General features: G+C 32.1%; 2 protein-coding genes and 1 pseudogene across 4 annotated transcripts; 1 reads left to right on the forward strand and 2 right to left on the reverse strand.

Annotated features, from left to right (window-relative positions):
- Nucleotides 1–5,497: 5,497 nt before the first annotated feature.
- LOC123912870 lies at nucleotides 5,498–8,969 on the reverse strand. The gene is made up of 3 exons (XM_045963448.1): nucleotides 8,621–8,969; nucleotides 7,224–7,422; nucleotides 5,498–7,045 (listed from the first exon to the last, which is right to left on the reverse strand). Exons 1-3 carry the CDS (start codon nucleotides 8,862–8,864, stop codon nucleotides 5,992–5,994), a joined length of 1,497 nt encoding a protein of 498 aa, XP_045819404.1. The 5' UTR covers nucleotides 8,865–8,969; the 3' UTR covers nucleotides 5,498–5,991.
- A 1,382-nt stretch (nucleotides 8,970–10,351) lies between these two features.
- On the forward strand, nucleotides 10,352–11,360 carry LOC123915153 (annotated as a pseudogene).
- Nucleotides 11,361–14,351: 2,991 nt separating this feature from the next.
- Nucleotides 14,352–21,788, reverse strand: LOC123912871 (3-oxoacyl-[acyl-carrier-protein] synthase, mitochondrial). 3 transcript variants are annotated; one of them, XM_045963451.1, is made up of 15 exons: nucleotides 21,559–21,788; nucleotides 20,373–20,563; nucleotides 19,999–20,228; nucleotides 18,904–19,011; nucleotides 18,737–18,808; nucleotides 18,499–18,585; nucleotides 17,539–17,690; nucleotides 17,352–17,432; nucleotides 17,183–17,216; nucleotides 17,011–17,077; nucleotides 16,850–16,926; nucleotides 15,516–15,576; nucleotides 15,310–15,392; nucleotides 15,038–15,109; nucleotides 14,352–14,896 (listed from the first exon to the last, which is right to left on the reverse strand). In XM_045963451.1, exons 2-15 carry the CDS (start codon nucleotides 20,500–20,502, stop codon nucleotides 14,726–14,728), a joined length of 1,425 nt encoding a protein of 474 aa, XP_045819407.1. In that variant the 5' UTR covers nucleotides 20,503–20,563; nucleotides 21,559–21,788; the 3' UTR covers nucleotides 14,352–14,725. The 3 variants fall into 3 exon arrangements, with proteins under 3 accessions (XP_045819407.1, XP_045819406.1, XP_045819405.1); XM_045963450.1 differs by having other exon boundaries at nucleotides 14,354–14,896; nucleotides 20,373–20,560; nucleotides 21,559–21,765; XM_045963449.1 differs by having other exon boundaries at nucleotides 14,354–14,896; nucleotides 20,373–20,598; nucleotides 21,559–21,765.
- Between the last annotated feature and the right edge of the window lie 739 nt (nucleotides 21,789–22,527).

A 22,527-nucleotide genomic window follows, 5' to 3' on the forward strand; every position in this document is an offset into this window, starting at 1 on the left:
TTGTTGTTAGATTTCTGATACTGAAATATAAATACGCATCAATAGAAAATAACGTCACTTAGGCATATCACTACTTCAGCAACTCATCGATACATTATTTTTTGTGCATATGAAAGGACATCTTAGGGCATACAATACAATGGTTGTACAGTGACTTCATTCTCGTTCATGTTAAAATAATGAAATTAATTTATTAGTCCATACATTATTATTTCCACAAATTATACTATATAATTAAGTGGTGTCCCTTCAATAAAACAACAAAAAATAGCTATTAGAAGAGTTTTAGATTACCAGATATAAATGTCGAAATAATTAGGTTTGGTGTTATAACCGGGATTCGTACTTTGTTCTCTCCACTTTATACTAGATCCTTACTCGTGTGATGCACGTGTGTTATTTGTTGTTTATAATATAATGTCAACTAAAAAATTTAAATAATTGAAGGAGAAATGACCTATAGTTGAAACTTGAAATAAATAAAAAAATCATGAACATACATTTTTTTTTTAGGCAATGACATTCATAGTTCATAAGTTGTTTTTTTGGTACAAACATAATTCTTCAAGTTCTTCCAACTTTGTAACCAAAAATCAAACAAACAAATCAATTATTAAGCATAAACAGTGTCAATTACTCGGAGAAACACAATTATACATATAGATCAAGTATATCAATCTCTAAATTAAAAGCAAAATATATATAATGCAAACATAAAAAAGTATAAATAAATAAAAAACAATACACTATTTAATATATATATATACACTCCCGTAACAGAAACCCGAAATAAATAGTAGCATATATAAAGGCAATTGCATAATAATAGTATTATATTATAAATATATAAGCAATCATACTAAGTCCTACTTCCATGATGATAGTAACATCTACCTGGACAAAAATTAAAATAAAGTATTTGTTAGATCAACCAATGTAAATTAGTATATCTACAAAACAAAAGATTTTATAGATATTCAAAGCATATGAATTAAAACTACTGCTATAAATATCTTGAAAGCAAGTAATTAAGGGAGGAAACGAAAATAGTTAAAATGACGAACTATTATCTAATACCATGAGCAAGCACATTAAAAAGGAACAACATGAAAAAATAAGAAGGATGAAGAGGTGAATGTGAAAGGAAGATAAAAAAACATAGGTAAAGAAGAAAATCAATTATTTCCAAATGACTAAGGTGGTGGAAATAATTGAAAAACAAATAAAGAAATAAAAAAGTATTTATAATGTCCACCGAAAAGATATGTGCTTATATGAAATTAAATTTTTACAACTTTTCATTGCTTAAAAAAACTTTTCATTGGAAACCATTAGATTTCTTGGTAATTAAAATGGGCATATGAAAAGGATAATGGTGTATGAATAGAAATAAAATGAAAAGACATATGAATGCTTCAAATAAAATGTGGCATATGACAAATCATTAGAAATAATGTGGCATGTGGCTAAATAAACAATTAATTACAATTGTTATTTTTTTTATTATTTATTTTTTAAAGAAAATGATTTAAAAGCTATGATTGGTTAATATAATTAGGATTATGATAGTGGTAGGAGAACTATTTAGAATTTATATATATATATATCAGGGCCGGCCCAAGCCCAAAGCAAGTGAAGTTAGGGCTTTAGGCCCCCAAAATTTGGGCCAAGAAATAGGCCTCAATTGTTTTTTTTTGTTGGGGAAATAGACCTCAATTTTTAATATAGAGATATTTGTTCCTAATTGTTGACAGTATTTTAGTAATAGCGCAGCGGCTGAAGGCCTTGCATTTTTTAGCTCTTGGTCACAGGATCGAAACTTAACTGTTGCATTTTCAATTTATTTTTCCAAAAATTATTAATAAGCCTCATTTTCCAATGTTTGAATAATAACACACCACCACCACCGTAATTGCTTTCTTGGTGAGCAGTACACCAATATAATTAATTCACTAACAAAGTTAATTTTTTGACCTGATGATTTATTATAATTATTCATAAGTGATTAAATTATATTTTACAAAAATTATCAAAAAAAACTATTTTTTACAAAATTACCTATAACTTCTTTTCTTTTTTTTTAAAAAAACTTGATATCCGGCCCTAGGATCGACTAATCAAAGGGACCAATCCCACTATTTTTTGAAAACTTGAAAAAAGTAATTAAAAATAATATTAGAAATAAAACAATTGTTAAAACAATTGTTTTAGCCGAGGTGTGACAACTATTATTGTATAAAAGGATTAATTTTTTTTTTTTATCATTTCTTTTATTTTTTTTGACAAACTTTTTTTTTAATCATTTCTAAAAGGCCTCATTTAATTTTTCGCTTTAGGCCTCAACATATGTTGGGCCGGCCCTGATATAGATGTATAAATTTTTAATGACATGTTATTTTTGTCTATCTAAAAAAAATTGGTTTGCTTCAATTTGCACATTTGATTCAAGGGAATAACTAGTGAGCAAGTGTCCTTCTTATGTGCATTCATGCTTTAAAATCATTAAAATTTTGATGACAATTAATGTCTTCAACTTTTAGAAGTTGATCTTCCATATTTTTACAACTAAAATAATGATTTGATCAAATATTAATTCAACGAAAACAAGAGAAAACAAATATATGTCGAGTTTTGAGACGCATGTATTTATTTTGCTTAGCTATGAGAAACCAACTTCAATTGAATCACAAACTTGGGTGTGGTTATGGTGCATAAGCCTAAACTTATGCACCATGCATAAACTTGCTTCCTACACCCACCATATTTGCTTCCTACACCAAAAGTCAACCAAAGGTCAGCTCAAGCCCAAAATTAGGCAATCCATTACTCGCACGCCCCCCATATACTACCCATTACTTGCGCGCCCCCCTTTTGCTTAGCGCACCCCCCAGTTTTTTTTCCTTTTTTTCCTTTTTTTCCTAGATTTCTTGTGAGCCCCCCAATTTTTTTCCTCCCCTAGATTTCTAGCGCGCCCCCAATTTTTTCCCTCCTCCAAACTTCTAGCGCACCCCTCCCCCAAATTTCTAGCGTGCCCCCCGTTTCCAATTAAATAATATTTTTTGTTCCTTTGAAGTATATATTATAAAAATCCATTTTTAATTAATTTTCGTCATACACCCTCTCGAAGCCCAACATAATAACGAATGGTTCATGTATATATAAAGCATACTTGTCAAACATACAATTTAATTTTAAGTTTTATCAATCATAATCACAATATAAATAAAATTTCATACATTAATTACACACACACACACACATATATATATATATATATATATATATATATATATATATATATATATATATATATATATATATATATATATATATATATATATATCGATTTTTCTTTACAATAAAAAAATGATTGAATCCAATATCTCATGCATACTATCCAAAAAAAATTCAACTAAACTAACCCTAATTGCTTTATATGATTTTTTGCTTTATGTAGCATGATTTTGTAAAATGGTTATGTGATGTTTTACTTAATAACAATGGTTTCAGTGTATAACATCTTGGCACTAATGCCCATATGAAACCATTTAACTAAAATAATGGTTTCAGTGTATAACGCTATGAAACCATTTAACTAGACTAATGGTTTCAGTGTATAACATCTTGAAACCAAATAACAAGACTAATGGTTTCAGTGTATAACGCTATGAAACCATTTAACTAGAATAATGGTTTTAGTGTATAACAGTATGAAACCATTTAACTAGACAAATGGTTTCAGTGTATAACATCTTGAAACCAATTAAAAGGACTAATGGTTTCAATGTATAACATCTTGGCACTAATGCTCATATAAAACCATTTAACTATAATAATGGTTTCATTGTATAACAGTATCAAACCATTTAACTAGACAAATGGTTTCAGTGTATAACATCTTGAAACCAATTAACAAGACTAATTGTTTCAGTGTATAACATCTTGACACTAATGCTCATATAAAACCATTTAACTATAATAATGGTTTCGGTGTATAACGCCATGAAACCATTTAACTAGACTAATGGTTTCAGTGTATAACGGTATGAAACCATTTTTGCTGTGGAATGATTTCAAAGAGTTGTTCTCCAAAAACATATTTAACCCTTAATAAAAATTGTGAAATAAATTTAAATTTTTAAGACGATATAAAACCGAAGAGAGTGAGGTATCCCCAACCGTTCCAAATAATTCAAAATACCCTAAATAAAATTTTGGGAAAATTTTATTAATATCTTATATTTATAAAAGCATATTTACCTCATTTAATTAACTAAAAATAGTTCCAGGTCTCAGAAAAATACAAAACTGGTCTCAAAATTCTCAGAAAATTATTTACTATTTTTATGTAAAAATAATAAAAATAGTTGGAGTCTCCTTGGCACCGCACGCGCCCCCACGCGCCGCCAGTGAGAGTGGGCGTGGACGCGCGTCACTGTTCATCATCTTCCTCACCCATTTTCTGCAGAAACGGGTCACGTCGACCCGGTTCGTCGACCCGGTTCGTTCTCCCTCAATAATCAACGAAACTCGACGTTCTTTATACCGTTTTGATCGTCGTTCGACTTTATGAATGTTTCCGGTATTAGTTTTCGAAATCGGTGATCGAATCGTATGTAAAATGTGGCCGAAATTGAGCAAGCAAAAATAGAAAGTTCTTCAGTTATGATTATTACATGTGTAAAATTATCTGATGGCTATTAATGACTTATGCACCATACATAAGAAAAGGCTTATGCATATTAACTTTTGCCCACAAACTTTGTCACGAGAACGAGTAATATTATCAATTGTCGTTAAATTTTAAAACTATTTTTATGCATTAGTGCATCATAAACTATATGAGACACTTCACCATCCTAAATGCGGTTCAATTCTAAAAATTAAGATTCAATTATGACTTCCATATGTTGTTACAAAAAAATAAGATAAAGGACCTGTAGTGTAATTTTGCCTATATTTTTTATCTATAAATTGTTGGTTAGTGAGAGATCCTTCAACGAAACCATTGTAATTAACTGAGTACAAGTATCTTGTGTAATTTTTATAGCAAATGTTATGTAATTATATATATAGAATTACATTAAAAATATGTTGCTGTTCAAAACAAAAAAACATTAAAAATATGTTGGGCACCACCCCTCATTCTAAATTTTTTTCCATAAAAATAAAAATATTTTGAAAAGCAAATATAATTTTGAAATGTATAGACAGGTAAAGTCATTTCTAGGCTGAACCACTTTGAATCATGACATTTTGGATAAAATTGATAAGATATCTTTATGTGACGGGCCAATACATTTTTTTTAGATGAAAATTTAGGTAAGAACGGTCTCACGGGCAGCAAACAACAAGGCTTAGAGATTGCTTAATGTACTTACATATTGTGAGATATGAGTCAACTTCTTACCGGTTGAAGCAACCTACGCGGTTCTGATCGCTACTTTCAATATACTTAATTAATTGTACTTTGGTCCCCAAAATTTCACACATCAAATAAATAATGCTATGTTAAATTAATAAAATACTTGATAAAATGTGAGGTGTTACTTTGACAAGTGTGTATTCAACAAATAATGAGACATGAGAGATAAAGGTTGAATTTGTCTAGTACTTGATCAATTCTATTAGATCATTTAACAAAAATACATATTTTCTTATAGCATAATAGCATGCTGCAAAAGAAGAACATATGCTAAATGTTGATAACAAAATCATCAGCTTCACATCCCATGCCTAGATATTGTATGTCAAAAGTGTTAGCTAGTTATTCCATTCATAACATACTTACTGCATAACATAAATTTCTCTATTAAAAACTTTCCAGGCACTTCAGCATTATACCACATCAAAACAATGACTTAGCCTCTCAACATTTCTATAAAGTTCTTCCTGCAAATATCTGGAGCTTCCTTCAACAGGTTTGTATTGGCCGCCTTCATTCTTAGCACCAATTGATATCAGAGGAGCGATATCCATTGTTAGGTTCTGTCAGAGAATATCTGCAATTAGTTGGTGTTGCTCACGGTTGCAAGGATTGCAATGACTCCATTGGTTGTACCAATCTTCAAATGTCATATTACGCACATAATGGTAACAGTCGGCAGAAGAAGCAACTCTTCCGTGTATTTCTGTTTCATGGTTGATGTAGTCCCTTGAGATTGAATTGTATCTATTTCTCAAGTCAAACTCTGATCTAAATGGTTCATTCATTTTTAGAAAGCGACTTGTCTGAGGATAGTAATCGAGTTGATTTGTTTTTGGAAAGACACTTGTCTGCAGACGATAATTGAGATCAACTTGATCTGGAAATTGCTCCATGTTCTCAATCACTCGAAGTGGAAGTCTTGTCCGAGGATGATAATTGCGATCAACTGGAGCTGGAAACTGCTCCATGTTCTGAATCTCTTGAAGTCTTGTTCGAGGCTGATAATTGTGATCAACTGGAGCTGGAAACTGCTCCATGTTCTGAATCTCTCGAAGTCTTGTTCGAGGCTGATAATTGAGACCAACTGGAGCTGGAAATTGCTCCGTGTTCTGAATATTTTGAAATGGCGGCCTTGCACGAGGATGATAATTGAGTTCAACTGGTGTTGGAACCTGTTCGATCTTTGGAATCTCTCGAAATGGAAGAATTGTTTGAGGATGATAATTGAGATCAGCAGGAGCTGGAAACCTCTCAATGTAATGAGTCTCTTGAAATGGAAGATTTGTCATCGGTTGTCTAGAAACCTCCATATGGTTTCTCCTCAAGTGGTTTTTCAAACTTTTAGGATTGTTTATAAACTTGAACGTGCTGCACTTTCCGAGAGGAAAGGGGTCATCGCATCGATAGCTATCTCCTCGTTTGTTGTTATAACCTGGATAATCTTCCTTCTTGAAATCAACACACTCAATCATTGTCATAAAGCTTTGCTCTGCGAGCTTCTCTAAGTTCCATTTATCAAACGGAGGTGTAGTTTTGTGATTGACATGAATCTCACCATTGGCTCGAAGCATGTGACTTGCATTCTTGAAGAAACCAAACACAAGATCCATATGCATCCTATAAAATAAAATAAAATCCACAAGGAAACACAAATCACATGCAAATATACAAACACAATCTGTATCGTTAAATACTAATTTCGTTAAATACTAACACAGTCTTCCATATCAAGCAGAGTTATATGATAATCAAGACATTAATTAGTCATTCAACTGGAATCTACTAGATAACTCACTTGATCATTAATAAGTTATCTTCCTTCCTATGGAAACCTGCATGAGGAAAGTTGAATATAATGCGGTCAAACCTCCGCATTTTTAAATCTGGATAAAATTTCATAGCTGTTGCATCCACTCCATGTAACAGGCATGCTCCCAGCTTCTGCAGTTCTACTAAATTTGACTTTGCATTCTTGTACTTCTTGGTAACCTCGTCTACATGAACAAGAGGTCATTGATAACAAAACAAGGCCATAGCCATTTTGATTTTGCAGTGCAATGCGGCAAAATTTGATGGTTAAAAACTGACAAAATATTTAGGTTTTGAACACAAACAAGGTTATGAAGTATCATTTTGACTTTCATATTTTCACTGCTAGCAAGCACCTTCAAAACTAGAACACATTGGATATGAATAGTAAACAAACAACTAAAATGAGCACTACACCATCATGCGACATTCATGCACCACAAGAACTCCCCGAAATTGTGAACAATACGAAAATGATTGAAAGCTTTAAAAAAAATTGAGAGAAGTTCACCCCCAAATGGTTTGAAAACAATATAAAATACCAAAGGAAAGTCACATTGACTAATCTTCAAACAAACTAGATTCACATAATAGCTACACAAACAAAATGAAACAACCCCAAATGACAACACACCCTTTTCTTTATCATATTCAAAAGTGAAGATAATCATTTTTTATCATTCATATTCAAGAACGCAAAGTAAATATAACTATGCAGCACCGACATTTCAGATTGAACGCTGTGATACGACATGTCTTTAACAAGAGAAGGTTACCTCTAGTAATTGCAACTTTTTTTAATTGAATTGATTGAAAAGTAAAGATGATTTTCCTTTTACCATACTCAAAACCACCAAGTGAAAATAACAACATAGCACAAACAGTTCAAATTGAAGACATGGCCATCAATACCCCATGTGTTCAACCCTAAATTGACACTACATCGACACATGGAGTTACATTCAATTGATTCTATTTTCTTAATTTGTTTCCGATGTCTACTCGAGTATCGGTGTTGTAGGTGTCTCTATCAAACACCATGAAACACAGACACTCCTCAAATTAGACGTGTCCCGGTGTCACACACTTATAATTACATTGAATCATGCTACTTTTTTAAATCACTATCGGTATCAACGTGTCAATGTTCGTGCCGTGTCTAGTGTTTGTGCAGATCAGACCTTCATATTAAAATAGTCATATTTCAAAGAAATCATAAAAATGGGTTCTTGAAAAAGATGTCACTTTGAAACAACACCACGTGATTAAAAAAAAAAAACCCTTTTATTCTAAAAAAAAAAAAAGTTCCCAAATAAAGAAACATAAATCAAATTTCAAGGTAAAAACTTTAACAATTAACATTGTAGGGTTTAAGAGAGAGACCGTAGGTGTCAAACGATGAGGCAACAATGTTTGAAGCAGAACCAAACCCTTTTGCAAGGGAAAGGGAAAATGAGAAATCACCATCACCCACCAACAATATTTGATGATCACTACAATAATGAGCGACCCATTTTTGTTCTCTTTGATCTTCATTTTCCCACCAATCTTTTTGTCCTTGAAATTTTTCCATAATCCATTGTTCCTTCGTGGAAACCCTTTTCTTTGATTTTCGTGGTCTTTTCATCTTCTTTGAAGTTGGAATGGAAATGGAAATGGAAATGAAAAAGCCTTTTCTTCTACTGTATCTGCATCTTTATATAGCAAAGTTGATAAGACTAACATTTTGATCATTACCCTTTGTGTATATATATATATATATATTTTTATTTTTTTTTTCTCTTTCTCAAGAGCACTAAGTTACCGTTTGTGTATTTATTCTATGGAGAAACATTTTCAAATTTTATTTAATGTGAATTCCTTTTATACTATTTCGGGAAATAGCCAATGGTAATTCAGAGTTTGACTATGCGATATAAATAAAATTTGATCAATAATTATTCTCATCAGAAATAAAACTCGAGTTTTACTAAATGATTCTTTTTAAGGAAACTAAGTAATTATTTGAGTTTAATGTAATGGTATTTCATTCATTTTTTAATATAACAATAACCATGGTAAATTTTCGCAAAAATTCTAGATTCAAACCTTACGTCTATAATGTAAATCTCGGTTTAAATTCTCATATGTGATGGTCGAATCCATTTGTTTGTCTGGGCATTGGTTGATCAGTGTTTTTGCTGTTGTAAACGTTTGATGCTCTGTTTGGCACTCCTTGTGCCGAGTAGGATTTACTGTTATTATTAATGAAATCCATTTTTGTTTGTTCAAAAACAACTCAATCACAATATTTGATTTAATAATTTCGGTATTTTTTAACATTAGTTTTTTTATATATACTAGCGGGCCAGACAGGCGCGGAACGCGCCTTCCTGTGTCTAACTTATGTCCAAAAAAAATGTTTTATGATATGATGAATTTGTTAATAAAATATTTTTATTGCTAAAACAATAAGGATATTGTTGGTATTATGAAAAATCGACACCAAAAATATTTGTATTATCTTTTTATATAGTATAGATGTAGTATTAAGTTGGTAATCATTCATATATAGGCAACCCATTTGCCACTTATTCACATTTTTATGATTTGAATTTATTTTTTAAATTGATTAGTTAATGGAAGTTGTGAAACTAAGTCAAGGGTAAAATAGGTATATTAAAAAGTCCATCCCAAACTCACCTATTCTTTTTATATATTGTTATAGATATAGATACATTATAGGAAAAAATATATTTTGTGTGGGGGTTTTGTATTTTTATCTGTCAAAGAAAGAAGTATGTTTTGTACTATTTTATTTTTATCGGGAATTATTTTGTATTTTTGTTTGTAATAATATTTTCGTAAAATGTCCCAACAATTTTATCTTCAAATGTGTGTTTTGTTCATCAATTTAATCTTTAAAATTACTAACACGAAAGATGCTAAAGACGCTTCAATCGAGTTTTTTCTATTCCTCTTAGAAAGAAAAGAAATTGTAAATAAAAATACATTTATTAGCATACATAAAATGCATTATACAAACTTGTGATCTTTATGCTTTATATGCGTTATTCTATTTCACCTCTTAGAAAGAAAGAAAATTGAATAAAAATACACTTAATAACATAGCATATGATACATTTTTACAAAACTTATATCCCGAACACATTAAATGGAGTCGTAGACAGTCAATTGGAATCTAATTCATGAATTGTTTCATTTATGGACAACATCATTATAGTAAAGGTCGTAATTATCGCAAATGAATCATTACCGCATGGTATTGAAGAGGAGGTCATATGTGTCTATACCGTAAAATTGATTTTAGACAGAATGAAAAAGATATATATATATATATATGGTAGAACAATAGACTACAACCCTAATCGAAATGCACACATTTGTCTTGTACACTATGGGGATGGTGAGAAAAGACATATTTTATACCCCAAAGGGACTATAATTGGAGATACCATTGCTTATGATACAAAAGTTCCTATATAAATGGGAAATGCCCTACCTTTGAGTGTGGGTCGAACTATTGATTTACGTAATTGGAAGTAACCAATAAGATCCAATTCGAGTATCTCTACAAGATAGACTTCAATAGAAAAGTGAAGAGTAACGACAACAAGTGATTGAGTTTAGTAGTTTCTCCTATAAAATTATTGGCCCTAGAGATATAGTAATACGAAGAACACAATCAGACACAATTGTTTGATGCACCCATAGAATAAGAAGTGCTCCTTGTTTCAAAAGGGGGAAGACATCACATTTCATATTATGGTAAGAGGAAAATGGAAAGCTAAGCGGTGGTAATTCTAAGCATTCCCCCAAGGAAAAATAGAACTGTCTCATACGTTATCCGAACTATGTGTAAGTAGCAACATAATTTAATAGTGTAACAACATGAAGAATATGACCTAATTAAGATGTATAAGATCATAATATGAGTCATTCGGTAAATTTAGATTCATATATTATATATCCACTAATGAGCTACTTCGTTATGTCATTTATAATAAGAATAATATAAGAAATAAAACTTGGAAAGGGTGGACAATTAGCTAGAGTAGCTGGTGTTGTAGTGAAACTAATTGCAAAAGAGGGGGAATCGGCAAGATTAAAATTACCTTTTTGAAAGGTTTTTTTTTTTTGACACAAAAAAAACTGCTTCGTTTATTTGTTATGTTGCAAATTTTTAATCGTTGAGATTTGATCATAAGTTTTAAAACGGTAAAGTGAATTAAAGTTTGTAACTTAAAGGGTTATTCTTAAAGGCCTAATAAATTCTTATTATTAATATATCACCCGAGTGAAATTACTTTTGACTTTTTCTATTGGCCAAAATTCTCAAGATGGGTTTTCGCCTTGATACCATAACCTTTGCAACCCTTATTAAAGGTCTATGTCTCTTCAGCCATTAAAAAAAAGGTATATGTCTTAACGGTGATCTTCAAAATGTACTGCATGTACTGCGGTTTATATTCTCTCCAAATTTATATTACACGAGTTGATTTGAAAATAAGAGAAATCAATTGAAGTTGTTACTTTTTCACTAATATATCTTATATTTAATCCAAATTTATCCTAGATATTTTTCATATACTATTTAGTGTCAATCATTTTATTTATTTTTTACATTTAGAATCATGAAAAGAAAACGAATAACAATGCTTTACCTTGTGGGGGTTCCCCGTTTCCAAAAGAAGATCACAAATCTTGCATGCAAAAGATTAAAAGGAAGTTCGGGAAAAGGTATTGCAAATTTTATACAACGGAGAATCCATTGGAAAAGCTAGATTGGAGGATGCCAAGGCCAAACTTCTTGTTTGGCCTTGGCATCCTCCAATCTAGCTTTTCCGATGGATTCTCCATTGTATAAAATTTGTAATACCTTTTCCCGAACTTCATTTTTCATCTTTTGCAAATATGTGCTCTTGTTTTGGAAATGGATAACCCCCACAAGTTGAAGCTTTGTTATTCGCTTTCTTTTCTTGATTCTAAATGTAACAAATGCATGATTGACACTAATATATGAAAAAAATCTATTATAAGTTTGGATTAAATAAAATGAATTACTGAAAAAGAAACAACAATTGATTTCTCTTATTTTGAAACCAACACTTGTGATATAAGTCTGAAGAGAATATAAACCACATTTTGAAGTTGAGAGACAAAGAGTTGCAAATTAAAGGTTATGGTATATGGGCGAAAATACATCTTGAGAATTTTGGCCAATAAAGAAAAGTCAAGTCAAAAGTAATTTAACTTAGAGTGTAGTGACAATTCATCAAGATATTCGAAGTAAATAAGCCAAGATATTCAAAGTAAAAAAAAAAGAGAGTAAATAAGCCAAAAGTAATTGTTTTGAGTGTCAATTGTTGAAAAAGGGTTATGGCAGTGGGATAATAATTAGTCTTAACAAGGGAGCCTAATATCTTGTTAAATTCAATGTTGGATGGAGTATTACAAATATGAAGCATGCAATGGAATGAGAAAATAACATCATTGGACATAAATTTAGACTAAGAAGATAAGAAAAGATGAAAATGAGAAAGGGTAAGAAAACGTCTTATTAACATTAGCCTTGACAATTAGTCAAAAAAAACATTAGCCTTGACAATGAAAGTGAAAAAGACAAGATTTTTTAAGTATTATAAAAAATAAACACAAAGAAAGATTTAAATGACACACTGCACTACACTACAACACTGAGAAAACTATGCTCTCATGCATATATATTTATATTAAATCAAGAAATATATTTATAATAATTTATTAAAACAACTTCCATATATAAATTTATATTAAATCAAAAAATCTATTTATAATAATATATTAAAACAACTTCTGTACATACATTTATATTAAATCAAGAAATATATTTATAATAATATATTAAAATAAATCCCTTACATAGATTTATATTAAATCAAGAAAATCATTTAAAATATTATATTAAAACAACTACCTTAAATAAATTTATATTAAATCAAAAATACATTTATAATAATATATTAATACAAATTCCATACATATATTTTTATTAAATCAAAAAATTATTTATAATAATATGTTAAAACAACTTCCTTACATAGATTTATACTAAATGAAGAAATTTTTTTATAATAATATATTAAAACAACCACTATAAATAGGTTTATATTAAATAAAGAATTCTATTTATAATTTATAATAAGTTGAAGACTCTGTATCTAGCTTGGGGTTAGTTGAATATATATCCATCAACTTCTCATTCAATGTCGTGTCATATTTTAATATTAATTTATATTAAAATATATTAATATTTTGAATAAATTTGATGTACAATTTCGGTTCGGTTCATGAACTATTAATAAAGTGGTACTTTTAATAAAGTTTTGTTAATTGAATCATTTAAAAAATAGTTTTAAAACCCGATGCTCGATTCGGTAAAGGGATTGGGTCACTGAGTTGTAGTTCGGTTAATTAACTATTTAATATGGTTCTCTTAATAAGATTTTATTAATTGAAGTATTTAACATATAGTTTTAAAATCTGAACTTGTGATCGATCCGGACAAGAGATTGGATCACTAGGTCATCAGTCGAACCAGTGTATCATAAGTCGGACGACATGGACTATCAACTCGGTTTGCTTAAAATATTTTAAAAATGTTCTTGAATTAATACATAGGTGTTCTCATTGAAAAAATGTTCGTGAATTAAAATTTTGTAATACCTGTTATTACCATCATAAAGCTATCACCAGAAGGATACAAAACAAATGAACGTTGTGTTAAATTTTTTGGATACTTATATGGTGATACACATTTTGTCACTTCATTCGCTCACATTCACATAAAAGCCGACCATAACCTTTCTATATTTGGGTTAAAGTTTTGCTACTCATGTAATCCTTTCTCCAAACATTTATGATAATTGCACCAAGGTTTTTGTCTCTCATTTTGCCACTACTTATGAGGCCTAAATCCTCTCCTTCCACAATTTGTGTCTATCTGTCTCTAAATTTTAGAGAAGATCAAGAGAAAATGGATGGAAGGAGAAGATCCAAATTCCTATTTATCACTTGTAACTAAAATTTTTTTTTTTTAACAGCACTAAAACTTCTAAAACTGAGATTCAAATAGTATATACATCAAACAATAATGGGCTTTTTTATTAAAATATTTATTTCATACATTACACAGCAAATACCTAAACAATTTTTTTGTCTACTTCAACTCAACCATCCTGGTCTATTTAGAATTACACCAAACATCATGGCCAGATGGTCTCACAATGCAATTAGAATAATCATAAGATGGTTTACAAATAATTAAAAGCTAATCACATTGAAAAACTGATGAGTAAAAACAACAGAGCAGTATTAAAATGTATGTAAAAGCACATACTTCAGGCATATATATAAATATATATGCAAGAAAGAGCAATTAAACTGTCCTCAGCAATCAAGTCAGCTCTTGTAGGAATAACGCCGGTGGAATAAGATGTATCTATCTTACTAATCTGATCCAGAATAAGCAAAAAGTAGTGAGGCATTTGTTCCTCCAAAACCAAAAGAGTTTGACATAGCTACTCTAATTGGCATCTCCTTTGAAGCAGTCAATGGCATGAAACCATCACCAAATAAAGAATCTGGCTTTGTTAAATTAAGAGTCAGTGGAGCAATTCCCTGTGATAAGAACATCAAAAGAACCACACTTTTAGCATACAGGGTCAGGCTATAGATTAAGCACAAATTCACAGTATGTGCAAAAATGCTTCCCCACGACTTCTATGATGCAAGCACACAAAATGCCAAAAAGTTGCTTACATGTCGTATTGCTAAAACAGAAAAAATTGCTTCAACAGCTCCAGCAGCACCTAGGAGATGACCAATAGCCCCCTGAAATCATAGAAATTGTGGAAATGACATATGACATAAATCAATTGTCAATGATCACCCTATCCAAATTTTTCTTTTAATGGCAGCATCTCTGTTCCCGTGAATGAAAACTTACATCTAAGACGGGACAAGTACTTAGATTAGACAGCCAAATAGATATACATATAAGTTGTAGTCATGCAGCTTGAAACCACTCTTACCTTGGTGGAGGAGAAGGCTAAAGCAGACGAGCTAGCATGGTCAGAGAATATGGCTTTGATAGCATTTGCTTCTATTGCATCACCTGTATAAAGAGTTCTGGTGAGATACTTCATGACATAAGCATAATTATCTACTGCTGAAGTATTCAGACTAATAAAGATTCAAACTTAAATTTCTAGAATCAGTAAGGATCTGCTGCACTTGCCCAAAGGTGTAGATGTAGCATGCGCATTTATGTAGCCTACATCAGAAGGATGAAGACCTGACTGAAATTTATCAAAAGAAAATCATTTAAAATGAAGATTGTCGAAACTATAGCTACGTCATAAATGCCGAAACAAAACAACAATGATACAATATGCAACAATGATACAATATGAAATAAAAGTTTAATATCATTAAGACTTAATTTCTCCTGAATAGGCATCTGCAGCACCCTCAAATAATAAATGCCAAAAGCACTTAAATATCAACTCCTTCGCATGACAATTTCATTCACTTTCAAGCTTTGCTAATATCTAACCAGTACTGGTTCTGGCAAAAGTTTGGCCATCTTGTGCACACACTTATTGCAATTGATAGATCTCATAGTGACAATGGACGTGAAAAAGGCAGTGTGGTAGATTTGTTAGTTGACAGAGTGTTAGTTAGTAGTTGGAGGCTGGGATAATTAGAGAAATAAGGGCATGCTGCCCGTTAAAAAGAAGAGAGGTCGAGAGAGACAGGGATGTTGTCATTTGAGAGATCTGGGCCATTTGGAATTTTGGACATAGGGAGGTTTGAAGACCCTAGAAATTCTGAGTTACCACTATTTCCACTACAACTGCTATGGCTGAAACTGGAATAGCTGCTGCTATTTCCCTAATAACAAAACTAGAATTATATTGCAGTTTTCATAGCGAATTCTTCAAAATCCGCTAAACTGTAGTTCTTTTGTGAAGGGTGGTGGACAAATGACAATGATGAAACTCTAGCTCAGATGAACGAAGACTTAAGTTCCACTGCCAGATAGCCAACCTCATATGGTAGCGACAGTGACATTCATGGAAAAGACAAAGGCACAGATGTTATTGCTAAAACTGCCAAACCTCGATGCTTGAATAGTGGCCAATGTTATGCCAAAGTTAGGGACGAGGTGAAAACAAGTGTTATCATTCTATCCAAAACAACAACAAACTCGGAGAGGGCAAGAGCTAAGGATGGAGCGGAACGACCAACAATGCATGACCTCTTAGAATTAGGATCTAGGCCTAACTTAACCCCAAAATCTAGCTCATGGAGTGAGGATTACCCCACATTGATAATTATTGTTCATTTTATATCACTATCCAATGTGGGACTCTTAATCAACACCCTCCTCACGCTCAGGACATGACATCTAGAGTGTGAAGTTTGTAGAACAATAGCATATATAAAATATTGGGGAGAAAGGAAAAATAATAATCACAGGATGCAAACATGATAAGTTGGCAGTTCGTCCAACATAAAACCTCTAATGCTGCATCAAAATACAAATCAATATAGGATAATGAAATAAACCTGTCTTAAAGCACGAGTCATGGCCAGAATGGCACCTCTCCCATCACTAGGAGGTTGAGTAATATGATAAGCATCGCCTAGTCACAGTCCATATGAAATGAAGTCAACCACATATAAAACTAAGACTAGAGAGAAAATTTACATATCCTGCAGCAAATCACCTGACATCCCATAGCCACGAATCTCTGCATAGATTTTAGCTCCTCGGTTTTTAGCATGCTCAAGTTCCTAAACAATAGGGGAACGTATAAACAAGAAATATGATATTATAAACAAAGGAGGTGAAGAGGAATTTTGGAGGGATAGATGATACACAATAATTTTTTAACTAACCTCCAAAACCAAGACTCCAGAACCTTCACCTATTCTGAGTAAAACCGCACATGGATATTAGCAGCAAGACAGACAAACCAATAATTTGAAGTCAGAACATGAGCATTAAGTAAAATAAATGAATTATTATAATTATAATAATAAACAAATACAGTGTTGTTATACTCACACAAACCCGTCTCGACCACTATCAAAGGGCCGTGAAGCTTCCTGTGGGCTTGAATTATATTTTGTACTCAAGGCTCGAGACCTGTAAGTTTCCAATATCAGTTTTGAAGTATCAGAGGGACAAAGGACAAAGAACTAATAAGGTGGTTGGCACTAACATAAATCAAAAGGTGCTGGTTATAATTTACCTGCAGAATCCTGCAATTGATAATGCATCAATGCTAGACTCCGTACCTCCGGTCACCATAACATCTGCATCCCCGAATTGAATCATTCTCATTGCATCACCAATAGAATGTGACCCAGTAGCACAAGCAGTGACTGCAGCATGATTTGGCCCCTGTATTCAGGAAGAGGGAAAAAGGTCAACTCGTGATTACTAACGATCACAGAGGTCAGCATCGAAATATATATATGCAACAGAAACAACAATCAGCTTTACTGCCTTATTTTTCAGATACTTTTGTTGGCATATGTTAAAACTTATTATTGTTCTGCCAGGAGATATATCCCAATTGATTAACCAATCTCTTAAAAGTATCTGAAGAGGGAAAAAGGTCAACTCGTGATTACTAACGATCACAGAGGTCAGCATAGAAATATATATGCAACAGAAACAACAATCAGCTTTACTGCCTTATTTTTCAGATACTTTTGTTGGCATATGTTAAAAACTTATTGTTCTGCCAGGAGATATATCCCAATTGACTAACCAATCTCTTAAAACATGTTTGACATAATTATATCCAAAGTGACAGCGAGGATGGTTCTATCTTTGTTTCAGAAGGCCCGCAAATTATTTCTTATTGGATATGGTGTTAGTTTAATTTTTAAAAGAGTAAGAAACATGGAAGCAAGAAGATATATTCCCTAAATAAGTTCCAAGCGAGATCAGTTCATCGTGTAATGAACAAATAATCATCATTATTAAATACAATAATCTGTATTCTATATTCTATATATCTACAGAAGTTTTTTTTAAAGTATATCTACTCTACGGAAGTTAGTAAAGGAAAATGCAGTTGCCTAATTGGCAGAATCATAGATCTTCCTCATCCTAATCGGCGGAATCATAGATCTCTTTCCCACGGTTGCATCCATATCAATGTGTAGTATAGAATACCAACCAATTGAAAGTAGTTCTATACCTGGAAACCATATTTCATGCTAACGTGACCTGATGCCATGTTGATCAATATCCGTGGGATAAAAAATGGACTAAGGCGACGAAGACGCTGCATACAGGGGAGAAAAGGTCAAAATCAAATACAATAGTTTATTTAAATTAAAAAATCATTTTTCAATCATAATTAAAGCACTTGGAGAAAAACTTGACTGAGAAGATCATCAAAGTACTTCAGAATACGTGACTTTCAACAAACTGACCTTCTCACATATCAGTTGTGCAGAGTTTAACATGTCACTGACGCTTCCAGTTCCCCCACCAATAGACACCCCCTGATTGCTTTTGAAGTTAAAATACAATGCAATTTGCAAGGGAATTATCAATTGCCAAAAATTAGTTGTAATTAAGGATATCAAATATTGCATACCGTTCTTTCCTTGTGTTCCTGCTCAGTGGGAAACCAATTAGAATCTTTAAGAGCTTCATCAGCAGCACACAGTGCATATGCTATAAACCTTGTCATTGATCGATGTTCCTAAGGGAAATGTACAATACTACAATGACATCAATAAGCATAATAGTTGGCACTTATCCAACATGTATAAGTAAAACCAAAGCAACACCGGATAACGTTAAATACCAACAGAAACTTATATAACACTTATCCAACTCTTTCTTCTTTTTCCTTTTGGCACTGAAGATGCAGATTACTTTCTTTCATGTCAGCAAAAATGGGAAGTTTTTCATTTTAATTTAAGGAAAATGCTAACGGGGGGCACTCTTTTTAGGACTTTAAATAGTAACTTTTTATGAAACTTTTATGAAAGGGTGTAAAGTCAATGCAATGGAAATTTAAATGTTTAACTTTCTAAATAAATAGTTTCTTTAATTGGAATCCTTAAAGAGTGCCCCGGCGGCACTCGTTAGCAAGACCATTAATTTAAATGTAATATTACAAACTACCAAGTGGTCAAATACGTCAAATTCGCCTTTGAGAACTTATGGCAAATGGCAATGGCATTTTTGCATCATAGTCTTAGCCCTTAGGGTCTGTTTGGATTGACTTATTTGAGTTTATCTATTGGCATAGCATTTAGAAGACTTGTGGGAAAGCTTTTGTAAACAGCTTATGACATGTCCAAAAATTGTTTTCAACTTATTTTCATAAGTTCTCTAGCATAGCTTATGAAAACAGCTTATACCTTAGAGTTTAACGGATATGCACTAATGTCTAATGGCATAAATTCTTTTTTTAAATAACCGGTTTTTCTTTTTAAATAACTTTCAAATACTAAAATCTTATTGGACTTAGTGTAAAACTAGTTTACACTGACAATGCATGTCCCCTGTTCTCAATAACTTATATGAAAATAGTCTGACTTTATTTATCTTCTGTTATAGAAATAGCTTATACATAAAAACAATCACTAATACGTGGTAACAACTTATTAAGATATTTATTATCCAAACAGTGAAAAATTATAATTATATGTTACATACATATATAGCATTATTGATGTACCTTAGAATTAAGCCAAATTTCCTCATTGAATTCACCTTGGTTAGTTCCGGTGGGAACAATAGCAGCAACTTTGGAAGTCAATTGATCAAATGTAGTCAGCTGAGTTTCTGTATCAAAATCTTTCATTTTAAGATCCTCCAAACATAATGCCCTAACACCACATTTCCCATCAATCAGTTGCTTCCAAGTTTGATCTACCCCACAACCAAGAGGTGTCACCATACCCAAACCTACAATTCAAACACCGCAAAATTTCACTAGTACAACATCATATGAGATTTTCTATCAATGCTTAATTGAAGAGAAGCGGATAAATATAGATTTTATCGTAGCGTGAATAAGAGAAAGAGCAAATGAAAGTGAAGGAGAATTACCGGTGACAACTACTCTTCGGGAAGAAACAACGGGCGGAGGTGGAAAAGTTTTACTGCCAGTGGAAGATGAAGACGATATGCTTCGGTAAACGGAACTGAAAAATCTCCGTGATGTTGAGCGTATTGCCATCACAAACTGCCGTCAATATGAACTCTTTTCTCTCCTCTATGAATATTATGTTGTTCGTCTTCTTCAAGCAAACAAAGCCTAAATCTTAGTGTAGATCTAGAGATATTGAACAAATATTAAACAAATGTAGCACTTGATGAAGAGACAGATTCAATAAAGAGAACAATAGATGAAACAAATTATGAAGAAATAGATGAAACAAATCTTGGAGTGGAAGATTATGAGATAGAGATAGTGGCTAATTTAGATTAAGATGGATCTTTTGATAAAAAATGAAGGCAAAAGGAGATAAATACTGTATGAACAATAGAAAGAAAACTAGAGAGAGAAGAATCTAAAATTAGCCATCAGGTATAATTACTAGTTAGTTTATCATAGATAGTAATTTTGTATTAAAAACTGTGCATTTCATTTAACTCGGATCAAGATCAAAGTGGTTAATAGAGTGAAAAATGTGGTTAACTCGGATCACATATTGCTTAATGTCTGTACATACACTTAAGTAAATTTTTATCACTAGTATAAATTTAATTGCTTTCTTTGCACATTACTTGCAAAGCTTTCTTTCAACTGCAGCATGTTATGTTATCATATTGCATCACTCATGCTTCTCATATACAAATCCAGAGAAAAGACTTCCTTTAAAATATCCAATTCCAAATATCAAGATCAACTCCATTGAAGTAAATTACAAATTCAACTACAAAGGTCACAAAACATAAGATGAGTCTTGAAAAAACATAAGATGCTTTGTTGAAGTTGCATACACAACCAGAAGAGTTGGGCAAATATAGGCAATGCTAAGCTTACTAAAACAAAATCACCATAGTAAGTAAATATGATACTTGATAAACTGCACCTTTTATATTTTAGAATAGCAGAAAACAAAAAACCATTTTCTTCTAAATTTAACCATTCAAGCATTTTATCAAATAGCTTGTGCACAATGATGATGAATACTAAAATCATTTTACCACAAATTTACACCCTAAATCACTTAACCCCCAATTTATACCTTAAATATTTCACCCTAATTCATTTTTAAAGAATGCTTACCTTAAAAATGTATTTGAAGAATAAACAGAGCTTCAGATAGAGAAACAGATTGCAACGAGGAGAGCGAGAGACAGAACAAGGCACAGACAATGCCGGCGCGCGGAGTGGAGAGAGGCGAAGCGGTGGCGACTGTGGCAGCTTCAAGAGGTCGCGGCGGAGAAAGCTACAAAGGGAGAGGGAACAAAAGGAAAATGTCACGTGTGGAAGGTTTTTTAAAAAATAAAAATAACATTATCTTGATTGTTATTATTATTATTATTATTATTATTATTATTGATTAAAAATAGTATAAGGGGTTTCACAAATCCTAGTTCAAGTGACAGAAATATCGAAATTGTTAGTATCGGACGTCGTGACTGACTGGGTTGAACTCTGGTCACTTCACTTTATGTGTGGGTTTTCAATAATTTTATCATTTCATCTATCAACGAAAAAAATGATACAAGGGATTTGTTTATAATTATATGAATGGATAACTCGCGTACTCCACTTTGTGTGTGTTTTCAATAGCTTTATAAAAAAAATGGTACAAAGGTTTGTTTATAATTATATTATATGAATGGAGATAACAGGTCCATCTAACTAACTAGTAAAACAAAAGTGCTAATAAATTTCCACTAACTAAATCTAAATTGACAAAAGACTAAGTCATTCAAATATCTTGACTAAGGACTAATAAGTAGAATAGCCAGCCCAATCAAGGGTGGTTCTGTTTGAACACAAATGGTGCAAGCCGAGGTGAGTGGGGCTTTCCCAATAATTTGGGGCAGTGTTATGCTTATATTGTAGTGGTTTGGGGAGTGCTTGAGGACTTCGGTTTGCTTGAGGAAAAGGATTTCAGGAGATTGAGCTACATGTTGACTACAAAGTGGTAGCAAAAACCTTGACAAGAGACTTGGGAGTGTTGTTGGTCGGCGCCTTATTCAAGAAACTTGAAGGCTTCTTGCTATGGATTGGGAGGTTAAAGTG

Source organism: Trifolium pratense, linkage group LG3 (assembly GCF_020283565.1).
Source record: "Trifolium pratense cultivar HEN17-A07 linkage group LG3, ARS_RC_1.1, whole genome shotgun sequence".
Lineage (NCBI taxonomy): Eukaryota > Viridiplantae > Streptophyta > Magnoliopsida > Fabales > Fabaceae > Trifolium > Trifolium pratense.